Source organism: Somniosus microcephalus, unplaced genomic scaffold (assembly GCF_052327205.1).
Source record: "Somniosus microcephalus isolate GS21.2 unplaced genomic scaffold, FLI_Smic_1.0 unresolved_chr4, whole genome shotgun sequence".
Taxonomy (NCBI): Eukaryota; Metazoa; Chordata; class Chondrichthyes; order Squaliformes; family Somniosidae; genus Somniosus; species Somniosus microcephalus.
In genome coordinates, this window is record NW_028225182.1 from 58,223,793 (window position 1) to 58,237,269 (window position 13,477).

The following is a 13,477-nucleotide window of genomic DNA, read 5'->3' on the forward strand; positions in this document are numbered from 1 at the left end:
TTTTTAGTGTTGGGGTTAGGGTTACACATAATTAGTCTCCACTTGGAGAGGCAGGGATTAATTTGGGATAGTCAGCATGGCTTTGTCAGGGGAGATTATGTCTAACCAATTTGATTGAATTTTTCGAGGGGGTGACTAGGTGTGTGGATGAGGGTAGTGCAGTTGATGTAGTCTACATGGACAAAGTCCCACATGGGAGACTGGTCAAGAAGGTAAGAGCCCATGGGATCCAGGGCAATTTTGCACATTGGATCCAAAATTGGCTTAGTGGCAGGAGGCAGAGGGTGATGGTCGAAGGTTGTTTTTGTGACTGGGAGCCTGTGTCCAGTGGTGTACCGCAGGGATCAGTGCTGGGTCCTTTGATGTTTGTAGTGTACATTAATGATTCAGATATGAATGTTGGAGGTATGATCAGTAAGTTCGCAGATGACACGAAAATTGGTGGAGTGGTAAATAGCGAGGAGGGAAGCCTCAGGCTACAGGACGATATAGACGGGTTGGTCAGATGGGCAGAACAGTGGCAAATGGAATTTAACCCTGAAAAGTGTGAGGTGATGCATTTTGGGAGGACAAACAAGGCAAGGGAATACACAATGAATGGTAGGATCCTAGGAAGGACAGAGGATCAGAGGGACCTTGGTGTGCATGTACATAGATCCCTGAAGGCAGCAGGACAGGTAGATAAGGTGGTTAAAAATGCATATGGGATACTTGCCTTCATTAACTGAGGCATAGACTACAAGAGCAGGGAGGTTATGATGGAGCTGTACAAAACACTAGTTAGGCCACAGCTGGAATACTGTGTGCAGTTCTGGTCGCCACACTATAGGAGGGATGTGATTGCATTGGAGAGGGTGCAGAGGACATTCACCAGGATGTTACCTGGGCTGGAGCGCTTAAGCTATGAAGAGAGACTGGACAGGCTGGGGTTGTTTTCCTTAGAGCAGAGAAGGCTGAGGGGGGACCTGATTGAGGTATACAAAATTATGAGGGGCATAGATAGGGTAGATAGAAAGGAACTATTCCCCTTAGTAGAGGGGTCAATAACCAGGGGGCATAGTTTCAAGGTAAGGGGTAGGAGGTTTAGAGAGGATTTGAGGAAAAACTTTTTCACCCAGAGGGTGGTTGGAATCTGGAACTCACTGCCTGAAAGGGTGGTAGAGGCAGGAACCCTCACAACATTCAAGAAGCATTTAGATGAGCACTTGAAACGCCATAGCATACAAGGCTACGGACCAAGTGCTGGAAAATGGGATTAGAATAGACAGGGCTTGGAGGACCTCAGCCAGACATTGAAGTCTTCCACCCAGAGTATACTCTATGCACTTGTTACTCTCAGTGCTTCCTTCAAGTGGTGTTCAACACGGAGGGTTAGGGTTAGGGAGGGCAGTCGGTGGTAATCGGCAGAATTCCTTGCCCGTGTTTGACCAGACGTCATTAGACTGCATGGGATCTGGAGTCATTTTTGCAGATTCCCAGGGCCACTCCCTCCTGGCTAACATTCCCGCTAAGCTACGCAGCAGTTTGGAGGACCCACGGAGGCTACTCACCGGCCTTTACATGAAACTGTGCATGCACAAAAATATGAATGGGCCGTACAGTTAAAGGGACCACGCACAAAAAAAATTACAGGAAGCTTTGCCCCAGCTGTATTCCACTGTGCTACCTCTGGTGGGTCGGTTCTGCCGGTGGCCAAATGGCCTACTCCTGTTCCTAAGTTACACCAATTCTCCACCCCTTATGTTATTTTGGGATTTCTGAGGCTTCCCCTCCCTCATCAGTGGAACAGAACCTACACCAGCAATAGTTGCAGGCCCAACATACTCATTCTTGGCTAAACCTTGCATCTCATTTTTCTCATTGGATTGGGCAGTGGGTTACCCAGTTAGTGGCACCTGAAGAATTGCGGTGGGCCTCGTGCCACAGTCTTCTCAACTTATCCTGCCACCTTCAAAGACTGTGTGCTTATAGTTTTACTTTTCGGACCCAAGATATTTCAGAGTATTTTCTAAATGGTGAGAATCTAGGAACTGTGGAGTAACTGCATCAGTTCTGGGGCCTGCAGCTCACAGTAGATTGTCCTTGGAGGAGCAGCAGCGCAGATTCACCAGAATGAGATCAGGTATAAAAGTGTTAAATTATGAGGACAGGTTGTACAGACTAGGCTTGTATTCCCTTTGAGTATAGAAGATCAAGGGTGATCTAATTGAGGGGTTTGTGATAATTAAGTAAGTTGATTGGATAGATAGACGATTCTCTCTGATGGGAGAGTCCATAACAAGGGGACAGAACCTAAAAATCAGAGCCTGGTCATTCAGGGGTGATGTCAGGAAGCACTTCTTCACAAAGGGTGGTGGAAGTCTCCAACTCTCTCCCTAAAAAGCCGTTGACTGGGGGTCAATTGAAAATTTCAAAACTGAAATGGATAGGATTTTTGTTAGGTAAGGGTATTAAGGGTTACGGAACCAAGACAAGTAGATGGAGTTAAGATATAGATCAGCCACGATCTAATTGAATGGTCTCCTCCTGTTCCTGTGTTTGGTCGGTCACTGTGCCACGAGCAGCGGTACACTTATTCACAAAGCCAGCAGAGAGGCAAGTTCATTCTGTTTAAGTGGACCTAAACAGCACCAGGTTACAGACAAACAATATTCTTATGAACTCTACGCTTTTATTTGTGACATGTTGAATAATACACTTCAATTGAAATCTAATTCACTGACAGTACAGTCACGGTGCAGTGCTGAGAACTAGTGTTGGACTGCTCTCGCCGATCACTTCAGGCTGAAGAAAAGTTTGGCAGCTGGTGTCCAGAGATGACTTTGCGTTCAACTCCTTTCTCAGTGACGGCTGCTAGACGAATCACCCCACCACTTGAACCATCTCGATCCATCGCAAGTGCAATAGCTGAGACACAAATAGAAAATAGAGGATTTCTTTAAAGTACAGATTTTTTTTTTTTTTTTTTAAATCCTTGCTCTCCTTTAAGTCTGGTGTCAGGGTACCGAGCACAACTCGCCATTCCTCATTCGACAAATGTCAACATGCCATTCAAAAAGAGCCCATCAAAGACAAAGTCATATCCTGTTTTCACACAAGCAGGGTTACTGAATGGTGATCAGCACCAGGAAACCTGACTGATTTTTCCCCCTCATCCAGGGTTACTGAAGCTAATCCCTTCTGCTACCCTGGCTGAGATTGGACTAGTGATTCACTGCTTTTACCAACAGCACGTGAGCTTTGAGAAAGTATTTAAACCTGTAATAATATGATAGACTAGCACATTCAGTATCCAGGCAGACTGTTATAATATCCTGGAACAATTTCAGGCTAATTATTTTAGGGAGACCACACACTGACTCAAGGTCAATTAAGTGTTTTCTATTGCCGAGAAGTTTATTTTTAATTAACTTTTTTTAAAGTATGAAATTTACACATGACAAAGCGACACCAAAATGTGTCATATTGTCACGTGTAAATCTCAGTATTAGCCTTCTGGTGATGCTGCTCCAGGGAGTCTCGGGTCTGGTGCACATTGCCCGACAGTTAGCTGCTAACGTGGCCAATGCCTTGGTGGCCACTGCTCCAAATGGGCAAATCTGTGTAACTGAAGCTACTCAAAGAGAAGCCAGAGGCCAGTTCAAATCTCATCAATTTCTGGCTGTTGGCCAACAACAGGCTTTTAAAAAAAAAATCTTGTTTTGCATCTGAAACAAAGCATGTTTGGGGCACAGGTGAACACGAGATCAGGATTACTTTTTAATATGAAAAGCTAGTAGATCTACTGTGACATTGCTCTGTGTTTTATAAGAACAAGTGCCATGTTATGGAATACATGGTGTATTATTCTGCACCCGAGGCAAGGCTGCGTTCCTGTGCAGTAAACCGGAGGGGAGTCAGATTGCCCAGTGATTCCTAAACACAGATGAGACATTTTAATTTCTATGTCCAGAAGGTACTTTTAATTGCTGGGAGAGAGTCCCTGTCCATTCCAAATTACTGGTTCTCTCTTGTGTGACTGGAAATTTCTATATATTAGATACAAATATTTTAAATCAAGTCAGTATTGAAAATGGACATGAAGCATGGCCAGACATCACTTCCTGTTTTAACAGTGCTTTCCAATCTCCAACCTTACAACAAACACAATCTGATTGGCCTTTGAACCTACATTTACTTAAAAAGAATCATTTTCTGGTCTTAAGGAACACAACTCCACTTTAGACGAAAGCTACATTGTGCATAATGTGGTTTAACATTCTGTCCTTATAGCGAAGTGCATCATCGACTTGCCAGGAGCAGGACTATGGGAGATCGCCTATTAATATATTAAAAATGGGGCATCTAGACATTACATTGCTTTAATGATAAATGCTTCTGCCTGCAGCTCAAATTTCTAAGCACTTTCCACTCTGCCGAATTCCCCCAAAAAATAAACTTTGATTGACTTGTCCTACCGATGGGCAACTTTCAACTACTTCCAGCATTAGGTATTCTCTTGCTCCATCCGCACTCACCATTTGCCGTGAAATCTAAACACTCCTCCTTTGTCATTCCAGGTTTGTATGAGGAGTCAACATAGCCATAGATGTAGGTACTTCCAGAACCACCAATGGAGAATGGCTGTCGGACTATCATCCCACCCATTGGAACAGTGTACACCTAGAATCACAAGCACGGTTAATAACTCTCTCAGAATGCTCACACGCGCTCACAAATGAAGACTGGTGGCTTGGGGGCAATCAGGGAGTAAAGCTTTCACCAGTGGGATTGTACCTCATCATGAGCCCACATTCTTAGGTGAGGAAGAGGGGGGAAAAAAATATAGGGCCTGGACTGGGAAACTCTTCTCCCATTGCTGGGCATCGTCCCAGCGGGAGGAGGAGAAGCATCAGGACAGATTATCCAGTTAACAGAGCAGCCCAAACTGATTATTACAGGAAGGGAAAGGTGAAGACAGAGAAGCTAAGCTGACCAGCTTGATGTTTCTTCCCCTTGCAACAGAGCAGATCGGGCTGTTTCTGTCTTCCCCTCCCACCCATACAGAACAAAGGTCGAGTTGCTCTCCCCTAGTAACAGGCCACCAGAGGTTGTTCTCTTCACCCACCCACCCACCCTCCCCTCATCACACCCGTCCTCCCTCCCTCCCGCCCCTCCACCTCCCCAAATTTGAAGGTAACGAAAAATGTGGATTTGGGTTTCAGCACCGATGGGTGGGAGGTAGGAACACGGGTGGAAAACGACAAGTTATTTAAATGTGTGTTTGGGATGTGGGGAATACGGAGCAGCATTTCTCCCCCATCTCTAGGGGGCCTGAAGGAAGTAGGATTTTAAAAATGAAAAATAAAACTTGTGTATTTTGAATGTTGTATTTGAATTGTCCCACATAGCTTACCGTAGTTGTGATGTGCAATGCACTATGGGAAATAGAGTGCATGAAGTGGAGCAGATTCTCTGGAAAGATGGCTGTTAACTGAACTCTGTCTCCTGTGTACTCTTTTAATCGTTATACAAACAAGATTATTAAACTCTTGAGATTTAACAAAAACCACAAACATTACCTGGCCACCTTTTCTTTTATCCCACCCAGCAACAATGATCCCAGCCATCAGCTCCTCCCGGTACTTGTAGCACATGTCTTTGAACAAATTGCCAGCTGTCTGCACCAGTGGAAGTTCATCAAGTTCAATGCTATAAAGAAAGTGAGGCAGAGAATAAGAGTGTTACACACATCGGGTGCGGCACTCGCAGAGGCACAGCACCCACAGGAGCGGGGCCGGGGACAGCAGAGGCCCAGAACAGTTAGTTAAATTCTTTCCCCCTCCCCTCGGTTTTCTTGCGGTCTGGGAGGAGCAGGTGTGTGTCTCTGGACCCCTCCCGTGTCCTGGGCGTTCCCCCTCCCCACCACCCTTCAACTGAGCCCTCCCACCATGTACCTTGGTGCCTGCGACAGCTCCCTCGGGTCCCCGGCTGAGGCCTCCTGCCGCTGGCCAGCCTGGTAGCAATTCCTGCCGGGTTCAGGTGGGAGACTCGCCACAACATTTAAACAAGACCTGGAGTTAAAATCTCTCCTGACTTGGCGCCACTTTGTGGGCTTGCCCCTGCGCCCTTGTGACAGCATCCCCTGCCCCACCAGAAAGCAGGGTTTAATATTCCTCCAGTATATTCACTGTGCATGTGAATGGGCTCATTCTGGGCTGTAACCTTCTTTACTTCACTCGGTCTGGTCGGGCACTCCATAACTCTAATAAACCTCTGACCTTTCCCTTTTGGTGATGTGGTTATTGACCACCTCAATCAGATTTCCTCTTAATCTTTCCTGTCTAATCAACAGAGCCTCAAGTTTCGCTGCTCCATCTCCACACCTACTGCCTCGGGCAGGAGAAGCGCTTTCCTTTCTCGGTGTTGTGCGCAAATTTTCATCGAATGATTGGGCACTTCACAGCTCCTCACAGATAATCCTACCACAGTGAGCAGAAAACTCTCAAATCGAGAGGAGAGAGGCGCAGTGATAATCAATAAATAGGTTCCATTACTTTGTCTGGTTTCCCAGACTTTAAAAAGAGCAATTCAAAGCACTCACCCATTGGACAATCTGCTCTGGTCTTTTCTGCTGATACCGACTGGCTGCAGTAAAGTCTTGGATTCCGCCAGGAATAAATTGAATATTATCTATTGGGGGTGACTGGTTTTGCTCTGCTCAAGTTCAGGCTGGGAACATTTCTCCTCACTTTATGCGGAATGCGCTGCCTGAAAGGGCGGTGGAAGCAGATTCAATAGTAACTTTTGGGAGGGGATTGGATAAATACTGGAAAAGAAAAAATTTGCAGGGATATGGGGAAATAGCAGGGGATTGGGACTAATTAGATTGCTCAAAGAGCCAGCAGAGGTACGATGGGCCAAATGGCCTCCTTCCGTGCTGCCAAGCTTCTATCGCATCAGGAAGTCCCAAATCAGTTAGAGCGTGAGTTGGATCCAAAGGAAATGTCCTTTTACTCAGCCCCAACCATAGAATTGTATCCCACTCATAGATCAGACCCTTAATGGAGCCACGTTTATTACAGCGGGGCAGAGGCTGTCAGTCCAGTAGTCTGGATCGAAAACCGCATCTCCAATTAGAAACTTCCATACAGAAAGTTTCTTTCACTCAAGATCGTACATTAGATCACATTTACTTTCGGATATCAACAATGGTCACATAGGACGGACCTGTGGAAGCCAAGCTGATAAGTCACTGCATCTGCGATTGCCTGGGTGTCTGCTGCAGATCCCGAGCGGCAACAAAAAATCAGATCATGAATTGGAGTCAGTTTATCTGTTACTCTATTTGCAATGTAGGACCTGAAAAAGAAAAATTATAGCACAAATCAAGGGAGTAGAAGTGACACTGAATTTCACTGCCACCAATTTGTGGTTTCACATTTGGCAGATTTCACACAGGCACGTGTATTGTCTGAAAATTACCATCTCCACGGCAGCGAGGAGAAAGAACATTCTTGCAGTTCTCTAGTATCTTTCACCACCCCAGGATACCCCAAAATGTTTTACAGCCATTGAAGTTCTTTTGAAGTGTAGTCACTGTTGCAATGTTGGGAAACGCATCAGCCAATATACACACAGCAAGATCCCAGAAAAAAGTAAAGACAAGTCTTTTTCTGGCAATGTTTGTAGGGTTGCCAACTCTGGATTTAATCCTGAAGGTTTGATCACATGGCATTTAATGCCATTTCAATTCTCATTTGGTCTTCAAACCGCCCCCCCCCCCCCACTTTCTGGATCGAATTACTCTGTTCCTCCTTACAAACTGTTCATCTGTTATGCCCACATGCAGGGCCTGACCACTGGTGCTCTCCCTTCCTTACAAGCACTGCCTGAAAAGGATGAATGTTGCCAGCATTTTCTGCACAGGTCTTGTTAAGTTACAGTTAACACTGGGTTTGCAGTAATCAAGGGATTTCTCAGAATGAGAAAGGCCAACTGTGTCAAAACGAAACGTGTTCCGGTTCAGGAAACGGAGGGAGCGCCGCGTGGCCGAGGGGCGCCACGGAGGGAGCGCCGCACGGTCGGAGGAGCAGTACGGAAGGAGCGCCGCACGGTCGGAGGAGCAGTACGGAGGGAGCGCCGCACGGTCGGAGCAGCAGTACGGAGGGAGCGCCGCACGGTCGGAGGGGCCTTCTTTTGGATGAGACGTTAAACCAAGGCCCCAACTGCTCTCTCAGGTGGACATAAAAGACCCCATGGCACTATTGTGAAGAGGAGCAGGGGAGTTACCCCCGGTGTCCTGGCCAATGTTTATCCTAGTCAACATCACTAAAACAGCCATTATCACATTGCTGTCTGTGGGAGCTTGCTATGCGCAAAATTGGCTGCCGCGTTTCCTACATTACAACAGTGAGTACATTTTAAAAAGTACTTAATTGGCTTTAACGTGTTTTGAGACGCCCTGAGGTGGTGAAAGGCGCTCTATCAGTACAAGTTGCTCTTTCTTTAAATTACAGAACAGCAGACCATCAACCTCTCTGGTTCCCAGTGATTCATCACAAGAAACATGGAGGAATCCAGCACTGAAGTTTCTGAAATAAAAACAGAAAATGCTGGAACTACTCAGCAGGTCAGGCAGCATCTGTGGAGAGTGGAACCGAGTTAACGTTTCAGATCTCTATCTCTCCTGCCTTCCATCCTATCACAGACCTTCCCTTTTGTTCTTTCCTCCCCTTCCCAGCCCCTGCACTTGCTTAAAAACCTGTTCCATCTCCAGCTTTTTCCAGTTCTGACGAAGGGTCACCGACCTGAAACTTTAGCGCTGTTTCTCTCTCCACAGATGCTGCCTGACCTGCTGAGTATTTCCAGCATTTTCTGTCATTTCAGATTTCCAGCATCCGCAGTATTTTGCTTTTGTACTGAAGTTTCTAATCTTAATTCAGCAATAAAGTACAATTGCAGAGCGTATAAAGTAATAAATGCGCCAAACAGCGCCTACACATCAATTAACATTGAGGCATTTAATAACACACAAGTACTTTTTATAAAAGCTCACATGCAGCACTGGAATTTCCACTTTGTTCAATACGCTATACAGCACTAACAAAATACTCAATACCACAATGCAGTTTCTGTCACCAGTCAGTCTGTGAAGAGAATGTCTCCATTGTTCTCGTATTGAATCCCCTCAATCAGGAAGAAACCAAAGCAGACACAGAATTTCCTGGTGGCTCCACCACAGTAACTTCATTGCAGTGCAGCAAGGCAGGAGCAGCCACGAGGACATTCCAGCAGGGAATGGCTGGTGTTGGAGATGGACAGCACCAAGGAGGCAGGAAGAGTGATGCAAGTCGGGAATTCAGAGTACAGGCTGCGAAGGTGTCCGAAGAGTGCCAACTGCACCCGGGAGAGCCGCACAATCCAGGAGGGTGGTCAACCCTAGTTGGTGAGGGATAAATATTGGCCATGACATGGCAAACGTCTGCTCTCATTCAAATAGTGCCACGAGATCTTTTACGAACACCTGAGAGGGCAGAGGAATGCACAGCAGCAATAAACTGCTTTATTTATAACAGACTTTAGAGCGCAGTCTATAATGTTTTGAGTTTGAGGTCAAACCAGAGGCCACCTGAGGGGGCAGACGTGGCCTCAGTTTAACGTCTCATTCAAAAGACGGCACCTCTGACAGTGTAGCACTCCTTCGGTATTGCACTGGAGTGTCAGCCTAGATCATGTGCTCAAGTCGCTGGAGTGGTGATTGAACCCATAACCTTCTGACTCCGAGGCGAGAGAGAAAAGAAAGTACCAGGTAAATGGCGACAGCTTCCCCCAAGAGGGACTCAATGCAGGCCTCGGGCATTCCTGAAGCCTGTTAGAGAAAGCCAAGTCCTAACTGTTCACGAGACCAAAGCACAGGCACCGACATGGGGGAAGAAAAGAACTTTATATGGCACCTTTAACGCAGGAAAACATCCCAAGACGCTTCATAGGCGTGTTATCATCCAAAACCTGAAACCGAGCCACAGGAGGTATAGGTGTGTTATCATCCAAAACCTGAAACCGAGCCACAGGAGGTCTGAGGAGAGATTGGGTCGATTGGGCTTATACTCGCTGGAGTTTAGAAGAATGAGAGGGGATCTCATTGAAACTTATAAAATTCTAACAGGACTGGACAGACTAGATGCAGGAAGGATGTTCCCGATGGCGGGGGAGTCCAGAACCAGGGCTCACAGTCTAAGGATAAGGGGTAAGCCATTTAGGACAGAGATGAGGAGGAATTTCTTCACCCAGAGAGTGGTGAACCTGTGGAATTCTCTACCACACAAGGCAGTTGAGGCCAATTCATTAAATATATTCAAGAAAGAGTTGGATATATTTCTTAAGGCTAAAGGATCAAGGGATATGGGGAGAAAGCAGGGACAGGGTACTGAGTTTGGATGATCAGCCATGATCTCATTGAATGGCGGAGCAGGCTCGAGGGGCCGAATGGCCGACTCCTGCTCCTATCTTCTATGTTTCTATTAGTGCAGATTGGTTAAAGAGGTAAGTTTTAAGGAGCATCTTAAAAAGGAGGAAAGAGGGGTGGAAAGGTTTAGGGAGGGAATTCCAGAGCTTGGGGCCTTAGCAGCTGAAGGCACGGCCACCAATGCTGGAGTGATTAAAATCAGGGACGCTCAAGAGGAGCGCAATATTGAAGGCAGATGATAGGAGGGAGGGAAAGAAACGAAACAAAGGAAAGAAAGCTAAAGTAACTTAGCTGGGCTTTGTTCAATATTAAAGCAAGAATCTCAGTGCCAGTTTGGCTTTTGATATGAACCACTCAGTTTTCAGGGAGAGGTGATGTATCCAGGACAGTGTATACCAGTTATGTTAATCATCACAAGATACAATAAACAACTCTGGGTATTTGAACCAGCTTAGAGTAACATATGCATAAATTCAGCTCCCCTGCACCGTTGGTCGGGTTCACTCCATCACCTAAACCCAACAGCCTTACCCTGTGGTAGTTCGGGAATCTGCACCAATAACGACTCCACCGTCAAACTCCACAGCCATAATGGTCGTCTGTATAAGAAAAAAAAAAGATTTTACATAGGAATATACACACGAGCATAATAGGAGCAGGAGTTGGCCATTCGGCCCTTTGAGCCTGCTCCGCCATTCAATAAGATCATGGCTGATCTTCTACCTCATCTCCACCTTCCCGCGCTATCTCCATATCCCTTAATTCCCTTAGTATCCAAAAATCTATCGATCTCTGTCTTGAATATACTCAACGACTGAGCCTCCACAGCCCTCTGTGGTAGAGAATTCCAAAGATTCACCACCCTCTGAGTGAAGAAATTTCTCATCTCAGTCCTAAATGGCTGACCCCTTATTCTGAGACTGTGACCCCTAGTTTTAGACTCCTCAGGCAGGGGAAACATCCTCCCAGCATCTTACTTGTCAATCCCCTTAAGAATTTATATGTTTCAATGAGATTACCTCTTATTCTTCTAAACTCCAGGAAATGTCAATGAAATTCATCCACAGCAGGAGAGAGACAAGATGAGAATTAGAAGGCAGAGGAAACAGAGCTAAATATAACAAGTAAATATACTGCCATTTACCACTTTGAATACAGACTAAATTTAAACCTATGAGATGGAGTTCAGTCACCGGAGTCAAGTGAAGCAAGAATGGTGGCAAAGTAGGAATCCGATGAGAATCATTCTAGCCACAGACCAAATGCAGTGTTACACTTGACAAACATGAGAGTTAATTCAAATCTGAAGTATGTTCAAAACAAAAATGTTTATGACAGCAGGACATATAGAAACATAGAAGATAGGAGCAGGCCATTCGGCCCCTCGAGCCAGCTCCGCCATTCAATGAGATCATGGCTGATCATCCAAATTCAGTACCCGGTCCCTGCTTTCTCCCCATATCCCTTGATCCATTTAGCCTCAAGAAATATATCCAACTCCTTCTTGAATATATTTAATGAATTGTCCTCAACTGCCCTGTGTGGCAGAGAATTCCACAGGTTCACCACTCTCTGGGTGAAGAAATTCCTCATCTCAGTCCTAAATGGCTTACCCCTTATCCTTAGACTGTGACCCCTGGTTCTAGACTCCCCCACCATCGGGAACATCCTTCCTGCATCTAGTCTGTCTAGTCATTAGAATTTTAAGTTTCAATGAGATCCCCTCTCATTCTTCTAAACTCTAGTGAATATAAGCCTAATCGACCTATTGGATTTCTTGGTGACTATATTGATGGCCTCTAGTTATGCTTGTTGAGTCTGAGTGTCCCAGATATGCTTATTCTAAATCACTGGACACAGACAACAAGAATAACTTAAACAGGTCTTTACTAATCGAAGGTCAGGGCTGAACTGCTTAGCAAATTACTACACAGAGTTTATATACCGGTGTGGTCACCACCGGTACTACAATATACAGTAGCCAAGAGAAAGTAGTCCATCTCTTAAGGTAGTCTCTTAAGGTGGTACAGGTTACATACACCACAATGCTCTTCCCCACAAGTGGAAACACACTCTCTGTATCCACTCTATCAAAATCTCATAATTTTAAAGACATCTTAGGTCACTCCTCAGCCGTCTCTTTTCAGTCCCAGCCTGTTCATCCTTTCCCGATAGGTGTACCCTCGCATTTCTGGTACCGTCCTTGTAAATCTTCTCTGCACCCTCTCCAGTGCCTCTATATCCTTTTCATAATATGGAGACCAGAACTGTACGCAATACTCCAAGTGTGACCTAACCAAGGTTCGATACACGTTTAGCATAACTTCCCTACTTTTACTTTTCTATCTTCTCTAACCCGAGGGCACCGCGGCCAACAGTGAAATCCAGTTCTGACGATAGGTCATCGACCTGAAACGTTGACTCTGTTTCTCTCTTCACAGATGCTGCCTGACCTGAATATCTCCAGCATTTTCTGTTTTTATATGAGTGAAATCCCCCAACTGCCTGACTCGGCACAAACCAGGGACTAAACTGGGCCCTTCCAACCGCTCTCGCTCATGACCGCACCACATTCACCAAATCTAGTTCGCCTTCTCCCGGCCCGGCAGCCGCAAATACAACAAACTGTCCACAGCGATCAATCTCACTCCGATCATCAAACTGCAGCATCCAACTAGGGGACACCCATCGGCCGGGGCCGGGACACCCGGGAGAGGGCCGGGACACCCGGGAGAGAGCCGGGCCCCGGACAAGAGCCGGGCCGGGCCCGCCGCTTTCTCGCCCAGGCCCTAAATCTGCAGCATCACCGGCGGGAGCGCTGCCGCTCCATCACCCGGACCCGGCACTCGGACTTACTCCCGTGCTGACTTCCTGGCTCATCCAGTCGGGGTGGAGGTTGGAGCCAGCGGGAGCGGGCCCGAACCACCGGCTCTCAAACCGCGGCATCACCGGCAACAGCGCCGCCATCTTAACCAGGCCCGCACAGAATGACGGGATAGCGGAGGACCGTGCGGCGCGGGGCTTGCCGGG

General features: G+C 46.4%; 1 protein-coding gene across 1 annotated transcript; it reads right to left on the reverse strand.

The window, feature by feature from the left end:
* Nucleotides 1–2,651: 2,651 nt before the first annotated feature.
* Nucleotides 2,652–13,473, reverse strand: psmb6 (proteasome 20S subunit beta 6). Its single transcript, XM_085977626.1, has 6 exons — nt 13,304–13,473; nt 10,979–11,046; nt 7,210–7,341; nt 5,562–5,691; nt 4,518–4,662; nt 2,652–2,907 (listed from the first exon to the last, which is right to left on the reverse strand). Exons 1-6 carry the CDS (start codon nt 13,412–13,414, stop codon nt 2,780–2,782), a joined length of 714 nt encoding a protein of 237 aa, XP_085833752.1. The 5' UTR covers nt 13,415–13,473; the 3' UTR covers nt 2,652–2,779.
* Nucleotides 13,474–13,477: the final 4 nt, after the last annotated feature.

Coding starts and splice junctions, on each gene's coding strand:
- psmb6 (XM_085977626.1), bottom strand. CDS start 13,414: ATGGCGGCGCTGTTGCCGGTGATGCCGCGGTTTGAGAGCCGGTGGTTC. Junction 5,692..7,209: donor TATCAGCTTGGCTTCCACAG/GTCCGTCCTATG, acceptor CTTTCTTTATAG/CATTGAACTTGATGAACTTC. Junction 2,908..4,517: donor TTTAGATTTCACGGCAAATG/GTGAGTGCGGAT, acceptor TTTGTGTCTCAG/CTATTGCACTTGCGATGGAT.